At 29.8% G+C, this 21897-nt stretch overlaps 1 protein-coding gene across 3 annotated transcripts; it reads right to left on the bottom strand.

The window, feature by feature from the left end:
- Positions 1–1587: 1587 nt before the first annotated feature.
- On the bottom strand, positions 1588–20265 carry LOC113519198 (MAGUK p55 subfamily member 7). 3 transcript variants are annotated; one of them, XM_052896576.1, is made up of 11 exons: positions 19809–20265; positions 17535–17821; positions 16862–16993; positions 16427–16456; positions 13367–13534; positions 12935–13131; positions 12536–12651; positions 10997–11314; positions 10659–10829; positions 8222–8394; positions 1588–7425 (listed from the first exon to the last, which is right to left on the bottom strand). In XM_052896576.1, exons 1-11 carry the CDS (start codon positions 19837–19839, stop codon positions 7249–7251), a joined length of 1800 nt encoding a protein of 599 aa, XP_052752536.1. In that variant the 5' UTR covers positions 19840–20265; the 3' UTR covers positions 1588–7248. The 3 variants fall into 3 exon arrangements, with proteins under 3 accessions (XP_052752536.1, XP_026760056.1, XP_052752537.1); XM_026904255.3 differs by having other exon boundaries at positions 17535–17806; positions 19809–20258; XM_052896577.1 differs by lacking the exon at positions 16427–16456 and having other exon boundaries at positions 19809–20255.
- Between the last annotated feature and the right edge of the window lie 1632 nt (positions 20266–21897).

Raw genomic sequence — 21897 nt, forward strand, 5'->3', positions numbered from 1 at the left:
AAAGCGTGTAGTTTTAAATAGCTGCGCAAACGGGAGACTAATTTTAAACATGAAAATAATTTGATGTTAAAAAAGTAGAATTTCTTTCTTAAATATTATCAATTTAAGAGGCAAATTCGTCATGATGGGACTACTAACCTGACCTCATCTTCATCTATCATTGATATTCCGCCAGCGTAAGACAATAGTGCTGGAGCTTTTATTTTGGCGTTCCAGGAAATAATATTTCCCGTCCTCCATAATGAATGAGCATATAAACTGGGCAGTGCACTTTACCATTTTACGAAAACGCCCCGCTTATTTTTACAACTAGTGTCTAAATTGGACAACAATCTGTTTGTATCATAGATATATCGCTAAGTTATATGTTATTTATATAAATATGTGGTTTAAAAATAAATATACGTATACATATTCTTGTTTGTTGTCCGTGTGGTCCCGGGATAGAATAGGCCACCCCTTCATTTCCTGTGGGTGTCGAAAAAGGCGACTAAAGGGACTTAATGGAAGAGCAATAGGCAGCAGCGTCCCTCTTAACATATCACTAAAGGCCAAGGTTGCCAACTTGCCTGCCAGGGGGGAAAGATTGTTAATAATGGGGAGGTTAGTCCCCATTGCTATCAAATACCTTATCTGGTCGACCTCCACGCGGTTTCCCCTGGAAACCATCGTGACTAATTTATCGTTGAATTCGTCACGATGGGCTAACTAACCTGCCTTTTCACCTTCACCAATCATCTCTCATCGCTATCGGTATACACGTTCGATTATCATCCATTAAAAAAACCCGCCTGCCAAGCATGGCAACTATTGGCAAAACTCCTCTTATTGGGAAGGCTTATGTTCAGCAATGGACAGATAACGGCTAAAATGATGATGATTCTTATAATACATTTTGTAATATCATTTTATATGTAGTTAAAAAACTACTGATAGTACCGAAAATCCGGGTATTTCCTGATTCCAATATAGGTTGTTACTGAAAATGCCGGTTTTCTGAAATAGGTCAGGCTTTCTATACCTCAATATCTTTTAATATATAAACCTACATGGTGCTCAAGACGTCACGTTTACGATCATATCCGTAGCAAAGATTTCGGAATAGGTCTATAGTGGTTGACGTAATTATTATGTACCTTTACAAGGTAATGAAAAGGTTTATTATTAAAAAGTCGTTCATAATTCCAATCAATTTATTAAACAGCTCAATAGGTAGGTACTTAAAATGACTGATGTCAATACAATACATACATTATGAATTTAAATTTATTGGGAAAATAATTATTTTAGTTATGCTTCAATTTTCAGTAAGATGATAGAAAAAGTATTAAATACCTTTTTTTATACTATGGTATATTTTTTAATATTTTTTTTATATTATATGGTAGGTAGGATTGCTTAATTTATTAGTTACATAGCATTCATTCTTAAGGGCAAATGTGTTCATCTCAGTGCACAAATATCTATGTATAGGTACACAAAACATAAAGATTTCACATTGATAAATTTAATTAGCTAAAACATTCAAGGAAGGAATAAACATACAACACAACGCATTTTGCGTAAGCATTTAGAATAATAAAATAATAATTTCTAGATTAATTTATTGCTATAGATCATCAACTTTGTAGTATTTGGAAACTAAATGAGTAAATTATTATTGTACTCGAATTATTTATATACTGCATAGATGAGTCTTTGCTAACTTGTCAACAAAATTTCTTTGTTAGCTCCGTCTATGAACGCTTCAAGAGCGTTCATACTGTAGAAAGTCCTTAATCTATAGTTGATACCTTAGCTTACCGAAGTGGGAGAACGTCGCAATTATTTATCAATTTCCAAAGATAATCGAACAATTTTTAATAGACTGATTCATCGAGACAAAGATGGGCATAGCAAACTAAAATATAAATCATGCAGTAATATTCTTATTAAGCTGTCACTGAAAATTTTGAATTAATTTGTTTACAATTATTACATTTCAATACCAGTTGGAAATTTAAGATTAGGTACAAGTATATGATTAATATAAGATGTTTAAATGCAAAAAATTTGCACAATACTAGAATGTTAACTTGAAATGTAATCAAAGTATTTAATACAGCAAATAGAATTATTTTTAGTTGTAGATTTTTCTAATAGCAATTATTTTAGAAATATATGATAATTAGTTTTAAAATTTACATAAACAAGATTATACTGTACATGAAACATATACGAGCAAATAAATTGCATGTATCATATATGTACGTACTGTAAACTTATTGTTTCACGACAGATACAGCTACGATAAGTGATTTGAAAGGCTTAACAATCTTATAAACTTAAACAACTATGCTTCTAGGCGCCATATTTCCGTACCAATTTTAGATGTAGCAAAAGAAACGTACATAAATGTAACGCCTTATGGTGCACAGGGATATGTAGTAGATGCAGTGAATATAAATATGTCACAAATATGTACATTAGGCCCACAAAAACTACACAAAAAGTAGCACTCATATGACAACATTACTGTAACAAATTATGCATCACTACCTAATATATTTTACATGAATAGATATATTTTATATAAGATTGAAAATGAAACTAGGTATAACATTATTTATTTAAATTCGGCTAAGAATATGAGCAATACCTATAAATGCAGACCATGCTTTATAAGCATTCTAATCCAAAACGGTAATCTTTACATTTTGACTCCAATAATAGTTTTAACTTAAAAATATTTACATAGGATCTAAACGATTGTGTATATTCAGACTTATGGTGTCCATTATTGGGTCTATTATTAATAAATTTTAATTATTAGTCATTTTATATTTATTTCATTTATATGCCAACCACTCGTATCATTTGCTCGAACTTTAAGCAAGATTCCCCTATATTATGAGAAACCAGCCACAATCATCTAAGGAGATGACCAGAACTTCTAGAATCGCGTCTATTGATGTGACTTATTTTTCTAACACTACAAACATCGCTATCATCACTCCAGCGAAGTTAATTTCTATTTGTACCGGATTGTCTAAAAAAGCAAATACTTGTAGTGTATGTGTATGTAAGTACGCCTGTATCTTGGGCTGTTATGTCCAAGATACGGAATTTTAGGCTACATTAACATGTAGCCGAAACGATTTATAAAAAAGTTGTCTCAAATTTGTATTAATTTAAGCATAGTCATTTTCGAATTTTTCAAAATAATATTTTTATTTTGTCACGCTCACTCATATGTTAGACAATTTTTAACATCATGATAATCTCGATATATATAATAAGTACAGCACATAAGTGGCATATTGTGTTCTAAATATTTAAAATAAAAGCAATTTAGTTTTGTCACGACAAACGTTTTAGTGATTCGAGAGTGGAATCAACTGCAAGTTATTTTCCTAAATACGTGACGTCCAATAATATTTCCCCTTTAGGTACAGTCAACTTCATTAGTTCATAAATGAATATTATGTAGGAAGCAGTTTAAAATTTATGTTAACATCTAATATACTTCGAACATCAAAAGTCAGCAATTATGTAAAAAGGTATCCTTCATAATGACTCATATTTAGTAACCAATGGATAAAAACAATATTTTGGTAGCAAACATAAAAATACATTTGTGTCCTTTATGATATTATCGGTCACTCATAATTATGATCTATATGAAGCTGAGTGCACACTCCATAATTCTTCCTTATGTTTTATCACAACTACGACTCAATGCACATAGGTATAGCTAGGTTAGGATAGGAATATATACTGCCCATCCTAAAAAACTGCAAACAGCAAAATGCTGTGCTTAATACGAATATAGGTTTAGCAGAACATCGTTTTTAAATGAAGCAACTTTTTTAATCTGGGATATTGCCTAATTCAATTTTACGCATTTTTATCAATTGTTATACAATTTTTATTTATAAATAAAAATAAATTATTAATAATTGCTACATTTCGATCTAATTGATGATCGAATCATATAAAATTTCCTTCATTATTATGCCATTACAATCAAGCCACAGCCTACTGTATGGAATTATCGGTTTTCTCTTTGATCGACGTGGATTTGTGGCACGAAGGAAGATAATTTATAGATAAACATGTTTTCCATGCACCTTTATCTTAGTGAAAGATTTAGTTTTGTTCTCTTGGTTAATGTAACTAATGCTTACATTATAATTAATATTCACTCACTTTCGAATGTACGAAGGCACAAGTAGCCATTGGTTTTATACCAATGCAACTAACGTTGGTGCATGAAGGCCTGCTGCATGGTAGCAACCCCAGTAAATAATTTATAGATTCTAATGTTTTTATTAGAATATTATGAAAAGGAGTCTTCTCGTATATAAATGAATAATTCTCGTAATACAATTAATCAATTTAATAAAATCATACGTCGAAAAATTTGTCTGGGTTTCTTATGAGCTTGTTATGAATCCAGTGATGTAATTATATTTTGAGAGACTAAATTTTTAACTTTAAAAGTGAAAAAATAATCTGTATTTTTGTATTATACGCTATATTTTGGCCAATCCCTAATCAACTTTGGTAATTCACTTTGCTTTTGATGTCATTTTGAGTTTTTCTCCCGTGTTGATTCAATGTAAGTTTTGTTACAAACGATATTGCTACTTTTTGTGATTAAATATCTCAATTTATTAAAAAATTGGGTGTCGCTACTACGCAGCCAATTTGCCTTGTAATACTCGATTACTTGTTAATATGATAATTAATATTATAATTATAAAATTCGGTAACATAACCATTAAAAATGAACACATAAACATAATTAATATGTTCATAGGCTTCCTATAATATTGGGCTAAATAAATTCATATGATTTACAAGAAAAACACTATATACATGTAATAGCTATTCTGTTACTTAAGTATACTGAAGTCTTATTGTAATAAATGCATTTTCTAATAAGAACATCCTTTTAGAAGAATCCTCGAAAGAAATGTTCAAATTGTTAACACGTAATTAGTGTTCCATACTATTTGATATTTATAAATAGAATCGTTATTTACTAAAATCTTTCCATGCCAGGAAAAAAAAAATTATATGCCCATGTCGCGACAATGTTAAAATGTAGTACCGAAGACTGAAAACTATATCTTCTTTGAGCTCTCATTCATCATAAGTTGGGTTGTTATGAACTACTGTAAATAAAAGTATTTTAATTTTATTGGTCTATCGATATATATGTGATTTAATATTCCCTTTAGAAATGATTCTATAATATCGTATGAATTACTATAATTTAACAATGAAAACATCGATAGAAATATGTACGATTCAAACAAATCTAATTTGCAAATAGAATTGAATGGAAGTAGAAAATATATTACACCGACCCCAAATATACAGTGAAAACTAACTAAGTATATAAGGAACTTCTATTAAACGAAAATTCCTTAAAATGTAGAAATTCTAAGTTTTGTTTGGTTTACATAACTATCTTCAACAGCACTTGGCTAATGACACATGTTAGATGTTATGATGTGACAATGTTAGATCCTTTATAGATTACCTACAATATCTGTATGTACTGGTAAGGAACACTAATAACGAATATACAAGTAATACTTACTTTAAAATGTGTATATAACATTACACTAAATAACTATCAATAACAATTTATTAAATGAAATGAAAAAGCAAGTTAGTATGAGCAATGTTAGTCTAATAAATTTCCAATAAATACCAAATAACTTTTATTCGTCTATATTGATTGGTACAGATCATTTTGATGAAAGTTGCACGTTCTCTATTTTATAAACACATATAACAATTATAAACGTAAAACTCCATCAGGCAAATAGAAACCCTGCCTTGAGTGCTCACTTTCAAATAATAATAATCAGCAAATAAAAAATACAGAACAGACACTGAGTTATTGTTGCCAGTAAGATAAATTAGTATTCGATAAATTAGTAAAATATTCGCAATATGACCAGGGTTTTTATTTTCCTGTTCGAAATTTACTAAATGTTCTAAAACACATACAGCCCTTCCATTACAATAATACTAAAATTCATATTCGCCTATTACAGTACACTTATCCCATAGCTACATCGATAAAATGTTTAACATGATTTAGGTATTTTCGAATTTCCAATTTCAAAATGACTAGATGTTAGTGTAGCATTTCATAATACTATACATTCATAGTCTCTCTACTAAAGCATTTGACTAGATAATAAACAATTAATAAAATAATTTATATGGAGATAGATATAACTGATGGTTAATTACAATAAAATGAGATCAAATTTTTCCGATTTTGCAATAAACACAATTAACATATAGAATAGAAAGACATATCACGACAAAACATATATGTATATAAGAATATAGGTAGTATTTCTAAACCAAATACACCAAGAATATTTGAAATTTGCTGTTGAAAATTAACGAAAAAAAAAAAAAGAAAAAGGAATGCTATAATTGTGCAAATTTATTTATTTTAAATGTCACTCAAATGTATGCATATTCAATACATGCCTTGCTATATTGATTTATTATTATAGTCAGAGAACGGGGACAAGCGAATTATCACATTTCTAAATACGTTTTTACTTTTTAACCATAAATAAACTACGACGTCTATTTTTTTTATATCTAGAATCAACTACTAGTATTAAAATCAATAAGACGCCGGAAATGGTGTCTCTTTTCGATTTAGAAATGGAATCGTTTGCCACTTGTCTACAAACTCAGATATTATCTTGTGGCCACACGATTATTCCCTGTTAATTACATCATAAACGACACAGTCGCCTCGCCGCTGTGATACCGTCATTTAGTGTTATGGTACATAATTTAAAATAAGTACCTTTTCACAGCCAGTTGCTTGCTTATAAAAAAAATACACTCTTTAATGTCATCAACACTTTGATTTATATAGACTTCAATATATTTATTACATGTAAATAATAATATAATGTAAGCGCGGGACTAATATCTTTTTGAAAACAAATTTTATGTTCAATATTTGAACTATTTAAATCAAGTTATGTTATTATTAACGGTATTTTGTAAAAAAAAAAAAAAACATTAAGTACTTGTTTATGATCAGCCGCGCATTGACATACTTAAGTAATTCAATTTAAATTAATTATCTTGTACTAACTGAATGCTTTGACAGAAAATTGGTTGATGAACAATACTGTTTTTAATATAACGCCGTTTAATAACGACATTAAAAAACTCGTTCCAACCTACTGGGTAATAAATAGGGCCAGTGTTTTACTGGACCCAAGAGGCAGGGACCCAGAGAGGCTCGGACTGAACTCTCCATGCCGCTTTCAGTAGCTGAGTAAGAGCACTCGCCAACTCCTCATTTAATATTTCTTCATCAAACATATATCCGTACAAGAAGTTGATCCGATTCGATGACCTTATAATATCTGTAAATTCTTCCTCCTGTAGAACAAAATAAATAAAAGTTATTAAAAATTATAAGTATGTATAAGGACATGTTAATTATATTTCTATAAACATTTATAACCGGAAATTAAGGAACTCATCACTCGCTCACTCGATGCAAGACGCTGTGACCTGAAGATGACTTCCGGATAAAGTCGAAACGATTGTCGGAAACAGCAAACACGGTGAGTTTGTTAATTTCTCCTTATATTTATTTTTTATTTTTTTTTTTATTTTATAGATTGTCAATACATAAATACATAATAATAACAACACCACTTAGAAAGAAACTATTAAAGAAACAAGTTGAGGACTTTGTTAGTAATTATTATTTCAATAATTAAAGCGACACTATTTTGCCAGCGATAAAAAATGGTAGTAATTTTATTATCATTGATGGCCAGTATCTTACGCATAACATAGAAGATAAAAATAATTATTTATTGGTCGCATTGTTTTTATATAAAGCATTAAATTAGTGGTTATAAAAAATATTCTGAAGTGATGATGATGATATCAGCCATTAACTATCTATTACTGAACATAGGCCTCATCCTCGGGGGGTATTACCAGTAATTGCCACGCTTGGCAAGCGAGTTGACAATTGCACTTAGGCAATGATGTTTTAAGAGGGACACTACTGCTCACCCCTTGACCATTAAGTTCCCTTAGTCGACTCTTACGACACTCACGGGAAAAGGAGAGCTGGCCTGCTGCTGCTGCTGCTGCTGCCGGGACCAAATCGTCAATACTATTAACACCAATAAAATAATTATATATAACGCGAACTAACCGTGAAGGCCCTGGAGGATTCTTTATCGAAAGTAGAACGGGCATTAGCGGCGGTTCTTGTTTCGATCAGTCTCTCCAGCGGCGGTGGTTTAATGAACACTATGTAGGGCCGTAGTCGTGGTGTTCGAAGCATCTTCAGCGCTTGCCAATGTGGACTCAACACGCAGACTCGACCTTAGAATCGACAATGTACTGTTATACTGTTGTATACATAGAATGATATCAATTAATCTACTTTCAATATAAATTAAGTTTTACAATGATGATTAAGAATAAACGGGTGTGATTTATAATTGTTTCCTTCTTCTTTTTACATTTAATACATAATAATAAATGTATATATAAAAAACAGATGGAAAACAAATTTAAAATGTTTCCGATTGTTTACATACGTTTACAAACAAAACTGCAATACATTCATCTGCTCGTTGTCTGAATTATAAAGAATAAAGATTTGATTGTTTGTTTGTAATAGATAATTTAAAAACTATTCTGATTTTTAAAATTCTTATACCTATAGAAAGCTATATTATAAGTGAGTAACAAACGGCCTATGTATTATTTTCGAAAGTTCTATCTACCCATGTGACGCAAAGCGCTGTATGATGATCGAAATAATTGGAGGAATTAAAGGATAAAAATTTACTCGAGTATTTGCCATTTACCTAATAATTGCGTTCATAGTAGATTTTATGATTTGACTGCCTGTTTGTTTGATATGTTTACTATCAGAAACCACTTGTACATAATTCTCTTATTACTTTATTTAATAACTGTATTTGTTAATTTTATATATTAGCGTTCATATAAGCTTAGGTAATGCGTATATCTTTAAATACAACCACATTTCCACATTAATATAATTTATGTAATAATATTATACACGCTTCTGCTATTTTGCTTATATACAAAAATCCAATTAGATGTTGTTGGTAGAACTTCATCAATTTGATTCAGTGAAATTGATGAAAACTTAGGTTCAACCTATATAAGATTGTTTAGTCTAGTTGTTCAGATTTTGAAAATAAGAATTAACTATTATTTTTTAATAATATTTATATTAAGACTAGTTTAATATTTACTATAAATTTATTTTTTTCTAAAGAATAAGCAAACTGAAGCACCTATGGGCTCATCACATAGAAGAACCGACAACTGATGAGGAAAAAGAGTACTTGAATTGTGACCCCGTATGGGCAATTGCAGTGAGGGGCGACTCCCATTGGTTGGAGTAGCGACCTCAAGTGCATTGTGGGGAGTTGGTAGATGCAGCAACTTGAGACCGTTCCGTTTAACAGTCTATGGGGAATGCCTGCGTTCAACCGTGGATGGATGACATTCAAGACGATGATGATAATAATAGAATAATTATATTTTATCACACTATTACAGCGAAGGTTTTGAGTACCGGTTCACGTTTGACCCTCATGGTGAAGTAATCTTCATATAATTAAGCAGTCATCTAAACTAATGACTCTCTTGTCTAGTTCTGATTACCCATGATTACATGTGAGGATTTGTTTATTTGTTTTACACCAAATGTACAAGGAAATGGCTTAACTGATGCAAGTGATGTGGATATAATACTTATAATACATTAATAATTGTGTTGGTAAATAAGTTCATGTAAGTGTGACTGTGGGTATCTATGGTAGATAGGCTTATATCTTTTCTAAACAGACATTCTGGGTCATTATTTATTAAAAATAGTTATCAATATTATTATTTATATGCACATATTATTGCAAGAGTAATTGCAATAAAGATTGTAAACTCCCTTGGCTTTCAGCTTATTTTTGAAATTGAGAGTTAGCTTGGCGACTAGTATGGATATAAAACTGCAGGATTGCTGGGTACTGCTAGTTATTACTGGTGTAAACCATCAATTATTCATGTCACTGATAATGATAATTTAGTAAAATATATTAAGATATTATATTAAATTATACCAAACAAACAAATAAACAAAATTTGCTTAGTGTTTATGACGGTGACAGTTGCGGTAGATAATTAAAGTTCAATTCGATAAATCAATACGTTATTCAAGATGTCATTGAGGTGACAGATGTCAAAAATGATGGAGGTGATACACGACCCAATTTCTGTACCAGTGTATAGTAAAATTTATATAATTTGAATTTAGTTGTTATAACAATTGTAGGTAAGTATTAGTATTATTTTAGATACAGAAATGCACTTAATTGGTATTTTAACTATTTAAAGATTTAAATTCTTGGGAATTTAAACATGGAAATTTAGGCTTTAGAACAGTTAATTTGAAGATTTCTCTTAGACCATTCGTTAGTGTAAGCTCTTGTATATTTTACATGATTTAGTTGGGGTTATTTGTTGTAGGGGGGGGGGGAGGGGTCGTTACAAATAGGTGGCTCATTTTACGCCGGAACCACACAACATTTACAGAAAGCTATTACACTTACCTGAATTGATAATAGTTTCCACACTCTCTGCAGATGTGCCATACAGATTTCCTTTATACTCGCCGTGTTCTATAAATTTTCCTTCTGTAATATCTTGCTCCATTTTCTCTCGAGTCACAAACATATATTCTTTTCCATTTTGCTCACTTGGTTTTTGCGGTCTAGATGTATCTACAAATAAAAGTATTCATTAAATATTTTATCTGTAGTAAAGACACTACATATTTTGTTTCATTCTGTGAAAGACTAACAAACATCCATCCATTGTTACAAACTTTCGCATTTATAATATTATTAGGACAAATTATTATAATTTTTTTTTTTACATTCTTACGTACAGGGTACTGGTGTAACGTATTTTTCGGGATCTGTAGCGATAAGTCTCCTGCGTAGTTCGTTTCTTCCGACACCGGGAGCGCCCACTAAGACAATGGGTCTAACTAAGCCAGGCCTTGGATACAAACGCGCAACTTCTTCATAAGTTGGTATCATTTCACGATCAAAATCATCATTTTCTGTAATGTCGTATATGATTTTCTTGACTTTGGGTGTGGATTTGCAGGGCAGGAGGGCAGTGGCTGTGGGCGTTGGTGAGCATGGTGTTTTCGGAGCACAGTCTGAATTGGTAGCGGAGGGACTGCAGAGTGCCGGCTTGCCTGTATCAAAATAAAATGAATTTATTAATTATATATATATATATATATAATATGATATATGAGGTACTACATAATACTAACTTTACAAGTATATGATATATTCTTTAGCAATATAAAGGTTGTAAACCTCTTGGTAATAAATAGAAATGAAGCACAAATTCTCACAGTTAATTTATTTTAGATATCATACTATTAAATTATATCGAATTTAAGCTTCTTTAGGACTTCCATCAACAATAATTGTGATATATTTTATATCATGACCACGTGGTTTACTATACTTGTTCACTCTTGATATGGCAGGGAGCTCCGCTCTGTTCAACGGTTGGACAAGAAGTATCTTCCCACCCAAATAATAATATTTTATATCTACAGGGTCGAATTCGAGTGAACAAGTCAGTGAGACCACATGTTCTTACAATTTCATTACTTTTTATTCAAGGATCATGACAATAAATAATTTTAAATTTAATTAAAATATAAATTAGTGTTCTATAAAGAATTTATTACCAAATTTGGTATAATAACAATTTTAAGGTTTTATTATATTTAAAATAGTCTGATTTTTATTAATAAATGTAGGTACACATTTTAGCACAAGATGTTTAAGAAAATTAATATAATTTAAAATAAATATCTAACATCTGCGTACAACAAAAGCAATATATAAGTACTGTTCGTATATTACAATGTTTTGATAAACATATATTAAAATATTGTGATAATATTTGAATAAGCATGATTTTTATCCTGTTCTATTTATTTTCGTTTTAAAAAACGCGGCTCGTAAAATGACAAAAAAAATTAAGCAAAAACAATGCAACACGTCGTTCTATTTAGTTAGTGAAGAAGATTCGAAAATGCAATTTTTGAATTTTTTATTTCGAAATTTTTTGTTATAGTATGGGATAGATTCATACTTTTACATACCGCTTACGATTCCATTCCAGCCTATGTATACCGATTGGATATAATAATTTGGATAATACATGTAAATAATGTATAAGATTTTTTGCATTTTTTCTATAATAAACATAGGCGACAATGCTTATTCGACAACATTTATCCTGCAAAAAACTTGCTATGTTATCGTGATCAAAAACGCATTAGCACTCACATTGTGATTTCATACTATCAGTTCAAGTTAGAATATTCTGTAAAAATTAAAAATCGCTATAGCCATACTTTTATGTTTGTATAGACGTCTTACAAATAACTAACCATCCATTGTCTGTGGATCGGATTGCCTTTCGTGAATGATGCGGCCTTCTTGTAACGCTCTCGATGGAATTAGGCCAGCCCTCATTACTCTATCACCTTCGCGTCGCGCTTGCCACCTTAACGTAAGAAAATATTACAGTGAACAGATTATCTTGTTTAATATAATTATCGCTGTGCAAAAGTACATAGTAACTATATAACTTAATGATATTATCGCAACACTATTTAATATGTATATAAATCAATTATACCACTTCAAATAATTGCAGTTAAAGAATGTCAAAGGATAATGTGACAGAATAAGTATAATAAATAAGTATTAATTTTAATATTATTTTTTTCTCATGTTTCTTAACAATCATATGATAATTTGATCAGTTCAATCTGTCATTTACTTACCAATAAGCGTCATCTTGGGAAACAATGTGTAAAACATCTCCTTTTTTAAAATTCAATCCAGCCTCTTTGCATGGTATATAGGGATCTTCAGATGAATTGTAGTTGAATAGAGCGCGAACTCTCACTTTGCTTTCTCGCAGCCCTCCTTTACCGAACGATGGCACCAATTTGAAAGTTATCGTGCCCTCTGAACTTTGCTGAAAGTACATATGTATAATTGGTAATTAATATATAACGATAAAGCCAGATACTTTTTTTTAATAGATGAAGATGGAATGGTTTTTAATGGAAGAACATAGAATGGTAACCAGGTCTGCGCTGTCGGTATAGGAATGCTGGTGGGGTACAAGTGAAGAGTGGTAGGTGAGGATGGCGACAAACGTTTCTCACTACTCTATCAGGGTCTTATATTCGTCAATATATTTATTTTACCAGTATAGCGAGCACATCAGCGGGTGTTTTGTTCTCCACACTAATGCCATTGACTTCGATGACCTCGTCGCCGGCGTGTATCAAGCCGGATCGATCAGCCGCGCCCCCGTGCATCACTCGAGCAATCACGATCTTCCCAGTTTCTTCGTCCGTCTTTATTGTCGCTCCCTGCCGTACAATATGTATCTATATTATTAACTAGTAAACTGAAAGATCCACGAAAATAGAGACTTGCATGAAACACTTCCTATACACTAGGTATGTGAAATTAAAGTGAATCAGTCAATTGTAAATGGCGAATTACTCTTACTTTCTTATAAATCACTGCCCCCATATAGCATAAGAGAAAAACGTCAACGCTCCATATTTCATAATCATATAAATTTCATTAGATGTCACAACCGCCTGTGCCTATAAATTTTTGAAAAACAATAATAACATGTAAATTATGGTTTTTGTTGGTAAATTTGTCTTTACATCTTATAATTTGTTGTTTTCTAAAATGTCGGATAATAATTATATTGTCATATTTGTGATATACAAATAAAAATCGACTACCTACGGAACAGCTAAATTACCATTATCTATTTTTTTTAATGTAACAACAGCAAAGTTTTTTAAAAATCCTAAATAATTGTATTTTTTTAACAACATTAGTAATAATATTTTCAAAGGGCATGACAATTAATTAGTTTTAACATTTTCTCCATTCAATCTATAGTAATCCATGTCTGTGTTCGTAATAGTTAATACGAAATATACAAGTGCCTATATTGCCAAGCCTACCGATACCGTCCTCATGAAACGTTCACGAGCCTGCTAGGGGCGGTACTGCCTCTATTCAGAAACTGTTTCTGTCATAAATATTGAGTGAAAACGATAATTTTACTACTTAGCTTACATTATTCCTTAGCAAACAACTAAACTTTTTATTGCAACACTAGATTGATAGAATGATAAGACCGATTTAATTAATCAATTGCTAAATTGTATTTGGTCGCGATTGAATGAAACTATTGAATATGTAATCTATTAGACATGAATATAAAGTTAAATGTCAATAAATAGTAATTAACTATCGAACTGAGTGAATTTCATACGAGGGTTCATGACTAATTAGAGGGTGTCCATTAATTTTGTGGTGAGACCAATTAAAGTAAGTGTAGTGCAGAGAAAACATAAAGACAAAAACATATATGAAAGATATTTAGCGAAATGAAGCAAAATACATCAAGGAACTGAATAAATAGACTTATTTACTTCAACTGTTACCAAGGAGCAGTGGATTCCAATAAAAAACAATTTAATAATTAATGGACATATTAAAAAACAAGAACTCCCCTTTACAGATAGCAAGATTGGATAAATTAATTAAATTTTATTGCTACGTAGATTTTATTCTTATAGCATACACTATGCCTGCAATTTTAACCTTCCGACACATTAAAAACAAATCCATACCAGAATCGCAATATACAATTAGTAAATGTATTATTATTGTATAATTTTTCTAATATCAATAAATGATAATAGAAAAACATATATTAAATATGTAATTTTTTTACATCCATGTTAATCAAATATGCAAATATAAAAATAATTTAGGAACAATCTAATCTAAAATAACAACTAAATTAGTGACGCAGTGAATTTAATGAGGCAATGTCATTATTTTTCCATTATTACACAAAAAATGAAAGAATATAACCGTTCATGGTATATACGAGTATATGAATAATGTTTGATGCCATACAGTAAAATAAGATGTTAATACTTAACTAATATTAGAATATGTATAACCAATGCTGCACATACTGATCGTCCTACTGATTCAGTCCGGGTTTTAATTTATTATTTTCATAAGATTGTTTAAATGGGTTATCTACAAATAATACATAAGTGTAGTAAATATATTATGCAATGATAGCAACTAACTTCTCTATCCTTTCAAAGATGTCAAGAAATTAATTCACTCATATGAAAAAATTTTGTCTCTTATACAATTTTTTTAACCTAATGTCCGAGATTTCTGTAATCAGATTCATGAAGAACAGAAAAGAAATATGACTGTTGCTGTTATAAATTTGTTAACAACATTTTTTATTTCAGGGCTATGTCTTACACATAGAATATATAGTAATTGAATCATAAAATTTGTAATCAGTTTTATCGAAAGGTAGATCCAAATAATTCCTTTCGTGTATTATTGTAAAATTTTATGTCCATTGCCAAAAAAAAGACCTATTAAGTTTTTGTACATGGATACATCAGTAACACTATAACCATTATGACATCAATTTCACGTTCAAGTCGGATATAAAATTTTGTTGGAATATTATTCGTACATATTTAAAGTTCATTCAAATTAATTGATATGTTACGCCTTAATCAAAAACCGTTAACTGTCACAATAATAACATTTAATAAAATGCAGTGACATTTACAATCTGATATTACAGACATAATAGGCATGCTAAACAAGAATGCAAAAATATCGAGTTTTGGCAAAATTATATACCAACTGTACTTTTGAATTAGTTTAATATATTTTCATTTGTGTGGATAAACAGTACATGGAAGTTGGAATTCGGTTTAAATTTTAGTACATCAAATTGAATGGAAAGGTACATACAGGTATATACCTTCCATAACATATCAAGGACGCATAATCGGACTTTATTCAAAATCAATAGATAGGTATCTAACATTATAAATAAGACCATAATGCAATAAATTAAGAATATATAACAAAAATAATCAATACTGTGTACAAGCAATGTGTATTGTGTACAGCGATTATATTAAACAACTTGGAATAAAAAATAAAAATCTGATAGTAGTGTGAGGCTAGACACAACACAATACAAATTGCATTCAACATCTAGAGATAGCAGCTAATAAATTTAAAAGTTTTAGATAAGTAAGGACCAGTGATGAATGATGACAGGATCATAACGCCAGCAAACAATGGGCGGGTTGATAGACAATCAGAATATTCGGATAGGTAAAATGAAACAAATAGGTAGCAACAAAAATATTGAACATATATTACATACTTACCACTATTGGCTCTGCATTCTGTGCTCCACCCTTTGGTAAAAAAAAATTGTTCAATACATGCTGGTAGTATTTGTCAGTTCTATAGGAATAGTATATTTATATAATGAGTAATAAATAGAATAGATATTGTTATGTAAATAGGAATATTACAAGTGCCCAACAAGAACAGCAAGATTTGTTAGATGATTATACAAATAACAGTTGTTGAATTATAATTTTTACACTATTTATGATATTAAAATATAGCTGCTATTTCTAAATGACACTTTAAGACAATTACACAGCCAGATATGCCATGAGAACTTTTATAACATTCTTATATCTTATAGTAGCTCTTGGGCATGAAAGGCTTTAGAAACAAAACATACTGCATTTAAATGGACACACATGTATCAAACACATATTAGTATTTAAATACAAAAAATATAATGTTACCAGTGGCTCATCACTTTTGACTAGTTGGACAATTTTCACTGTTTCTTCTTCTTCATCAACTTCTGGTGGGATATCAGGTAAATGTGGGTAGTAATCCTTTTGGGCTACGGCGTCGTGTGTGCACAATATAGCCTGAGTTACATCAATAACAGTAAGTATCCATTTACAAAATTATTTAAAGTATAAAGCTATATTTAAATTATTTGTATTGGATTTACTCATGTTTCTAAGACTGAGTTAGCATGAGTTTATCATAAATAAATGCATATCATAAATATTTAGGTATACATAAAAATCATTACTTTTATATTTTTTTATACTACAAAGGTGGTAAACAAGCTACAGTTAGATTAGTTCTATATACTACTATAATTATTCTTGTAATAATTGTCTACGATCACATAGATGAGTACTGAGTCACACACATCTGTTTACATACATATATAACATATTTGAGATTGTTAACACCAGTTCTGTTATGGGGTAAGCAGAAAACCATCGTGTTGACATTATACTATAGAGATTTTACATTTCTAATAATGATATGTACAAGTTATTTCTTTGTAGGTGTGGATATTTTTAGTAAACATTTTATACAAAATATAAAATTATATGTTTGTAGTAATATAAAAGTTATGTATAATAAAATTATGAAAATTAAAAAAAAACTAACTTGAAAATGAGGTTTCTGTAACAGACTAAGTAGCTCTTCATATTCTTTTGATACAGAAACCAAATCTGATAATAATTCCAGAACTTCAAGAGTAACTTGCATTGCATTAGACAGGAGAGGATAAAATTTGTCATCTTTTCCTTTTGCCACTATTTTATTATGCACTTGAACAAGAGCATGAAGCTGTTTAGACTGCAACAGCTCACTTAGGAAGGCCACATCTTCACCACCTGGTTGGACTTCTTTTAATGATGATAATAGACGTGTCAATGCTGTAACAATTGGTACTAATATATATACTTATTTAATTAATTTACAAGCTATTAGTCTGGTTGCTTACGTAAACATATACTTTGTTAAAATTTGATATAAGTTTTGTACTAAGTTTTTTTTTAAATCTATTCCGATTTTTTAACTATTTGCTAAACAACTTTATACATACATACATACATACATATATATATATATATATATATATATAAGGTTCTGTACTTCCAGTAATGTGACTAAGATAGTAATGGTGACCTTATTGGGCATATCCCGAGTATTATAGTAAGTTTCTGTACTCATTTAATATTTTCTTTCATATTAATGCTTACTAATATTAGACATGTGAAAATTTGTTAATTTGTTACACCTTGGAGCCTTAACAACTTAACCAATCACTATAAAATTTAGTATACACATACTTTATAGGATAGAGAATAATAGAGGCATATCCCATTTAGTAAACATATCACAGTCACATGGACAAAATCACGGGTAAAAGCTTGTATTTGATCATTTAAATAATTAAGTGCTAATAAAAAATTTGGACATAAATAAGAGTAGAGTTTACAATTTGTGATTCTAAATTCAGACCTTCAATTTTTTTATATATGGGCATTTCTTTGTAAACTGGGTAACTCGCCCTAAGAATGTTGTCTAGGCAACTATTTTACTTATATATTAATATAATCTCAATATACATAATATATTCAAGGAATATATTTTCACCAATTTCATAATAAAGGACAGATAAACCGAAAATATTTTCATTATTTTCGAAAGCATTAGGCATTTACTGAAAAATTATTACTACAATGTTTGGTGCAATTCTCTCACCACCTTTTCCATGCTTCCCAAAGCTCTTATGCTGTTGTAAAGTCATATTCTTAACAAGTTTTTTAGTTCCTTTTACTTCTTTCTTAAATATGTTTGTCAGCTTCTTTTTTTTTTTTATATTAAAATTTTTAAGAGTTTGTCTTCATTGATGCCATATTTAAAATACCCCTGCACTTATAACAATAACAAACATAATGTATAGAGTCATTATTCCTGTCCTGTTAAGAGTCAGGGGACAGGGGATTAATTTGATTTTATTGAGAGATAATAAAAAGTGTAATTGAGTTACATTGTTTTACTTGTATACAAGGGTAATTTATCTATTATACTAAGATACTAAATACTGAACAAGAAGTATAGAAAAACTGAAACTTGAGGCAATTTAGAAAAACAACTTATAAAGGTGTTTGATCTTGTTAATAAATTTATTTATGTATATGTAAAAATACATGTTCCTGTATTATAAGTATGGTTTGTTACAAAAGAATTTAATGTAAACAAATGTATTTAATATATTACTTGTATAGAATGTATTTTTTTTTATAATTATATTTCAAAATAAAAACCATCATAAAGCAATCACAATCAGAAAGGAAAGAAAAACCATGCTATGCTAACCATAAGTAATGAGGCCAGAAAGCTAATGATGACATGAAGTATGAAGTTTTCTAATTTTTTCACATCATTTCTCATTGATTTACACTCACTATTCATTCATACATACAAAGCCCAAAGCAATAAAAAATTATAGGAGTTCCTAATTATGATTTATTTATTGAAAACTTCATAATGAACAATAGAAAGATAAGCTAAGAAATATCTGAACAGAAAATCCAGAATCTGGATGGTTAGGCATACACTAGTGTGCAAATATCCTTAGGAAATAAAACCACCCCAAAAGTTACAATTTTGGTTATACAAATTGAAGTACTTGTGACAATATTGTCTAATTTACATAAACATTTTTATATATGTAATATAATTAATACTCTATAAGTAAAAAATAAGATAATTAATTAACAAAACATTTTATTTAGTCTGAGGAAAGTTTTGTGATATTGTATAATTAAATTTATTTACCTACTAATTTGGAAGTGTTAATTTTTTTATATAAATATAAATATGCATATTTAAGTATATTGAGTTCTAAAAAATTATCAAATCACATACCTGGGTCCCAATTTTCTGTTGCAGCATCCATATTTCATAATTTTTAATAAAAGAACATTAACAGGTACTAGTTTTATTGAAAGGAAGCAATATTTATTATGTTATTGATTGAATTAGGTATGGCAAGGCAAGATGTGATGTATCAGTTCAGACATTATCGACCTCTATTGTATACTACACCATTACCTACGTTACGTATGGTTAAAACCATATTTATAATTAAACAACTTTACTTGAAGATTACATTGAAATTTAACTTAAAATCACATTATATTTCGAAAAATTTTGAGAAAGAAATTCAAAACCAGAAGTTTCAATTCAACTGATCTATTTCTAATTCTCTATGACTTAAGATGGAAAGGAATGCGATGTCGATGTGATAGAAGGTAGAGGATCTGTCAATTGTCTGTGGTCCAGAGTTTCAGTTTGGGAATTTTTGAGAGCTCATCTATTGATGAACTTCAAGAATGTCTTGTTTGCGCCCTCTATATTTTGTATACAACATGAAAGCAAGTGTGCACAGTCAAAAACTTGTATATATACATTTTTTTTTTTGCGATGCCAAGGTGGCTAAATCACATTTTTTTTCATTAAATCTGTGGTGTAAATAACATGTGTGTGTAAATAACACCACAAGTTTAATGAAAACAAAAAAAAAAAAAAAATATTTCGAGCATACATGCCGCTAAAACTTAAGATATTTGGTCACTAAACTAAATTGGACACGAAATACTAGGTGATGTTAGAATCGAGACTTATGGTTTTTTTAATTATTCTGTAATTAAAGATAATTTGAGGCAAAATCTCTAGAGTAGCGAGTGTTTTTTTTTTTATGATACAGTTATAGTTTGCATATCCCCACACGAATTATCCCAAAACAGCATAATCACAGATAATATAATACTATACTAGTATCCAGTCAACTTTTTCATGTTCGGTGTACGCGACAGTGTTACCAGAATAGAAATTATTACTTTAGATCAGGGGTTCCCAAACTTATTTTGTCTACTGCCCACTTTGAGAATAAATTATTTTTTTAGCGCCCCCATTTTTTCACCTACTTAAAAACCACTATTACTTTAAGATCAACAAATCACCCCCCAAACCTCTACACAATGCCCCTTTTTTTCCTGCGTCACTTACCGCCCCTCTTTTGACGTGCAGCGTCTACAAGGGGGCGTTATCGCCCACTTTGGGAAAGGCTGCTTTAGATTAAGGCAAATAGCTAAAGGTTAAAAAAAATTACACAACTATAAAAATATTATTAGGATTAAATAATACTTTTTAATATTTAACTTTATTTATATATTTAATTATATTATTTATTTATTTATTAAAAATAATATGTAAATAAAGAATAAGAATGCGGCAGATAGAACTTTATGATTCTTTTACATTGATTATTTAAAAAATAGTAAAATTTTGAAATGACGTGAAGTTTTGTGAATCCGTCTATAAATATGGACGGACAATGTCACTAAAAGTAACGATCATTTTAAATACTTTTTACTTAACCAATTTTTATAAGTATGAATATCTCTGAATCTTTATAGATTTGAAAGATGCATTGATGTTAGAATTAATCGAAGTGGGATGCATTTTAATTTTATGCATGTTTTTGAAAATACCTACGTATGGAAATAAAAAATATGAGTTAATTTATTGTAATTAGGTTGACTAAATATAAAAAAATATTTAACAGTATTTTATCTCAAGTTTAATTTGTTAATGCTATTTTGTTAATCTTTATCTAAATAAATACTTTTAGCGGCCATTTTTATTAGTTCTGATGACTTCTTCGAATCTATATTTGATTTGTGTACGGCTTGTCAGATATCGAATTTGAAAAAATCGGTCAAATAAAAAGAAAAAAATGGCGGACAGCAGATCTATATTAAAAGTGTAGACGGGTCTTCAGATATCGATTTTGGAAGCAATCAGTTGGAAACAAGGAAAATAAAAATGGCAGCTATTTTTATTATTTCTGATATCGGATCCATATTTGAAACGTAAATGTAACGAACAAATACTTTTAGCGGCCTTTTTGATTAGTTCTTACGACTTTTTCGAATCTATATTTGATTTATGT

The sequence above is a fragment of the Galleria mellonella genome, unplaced genomic scaffold, assembly GCF_026898425.1.
Source record: "Galleria mellonella isolate WM207_F2 unplaced genomic scaffold, CSIRO_AGI_GalMel_v1 utg33, whole genome shotgun sequence".
In the NCBI taxonomy this organism is placed as follows: Eukaryota; Metazoa; Arthropoda; class Insecta; order Lepidoptera; family Pyralidae; genus Galleria; species Galleria mellonella.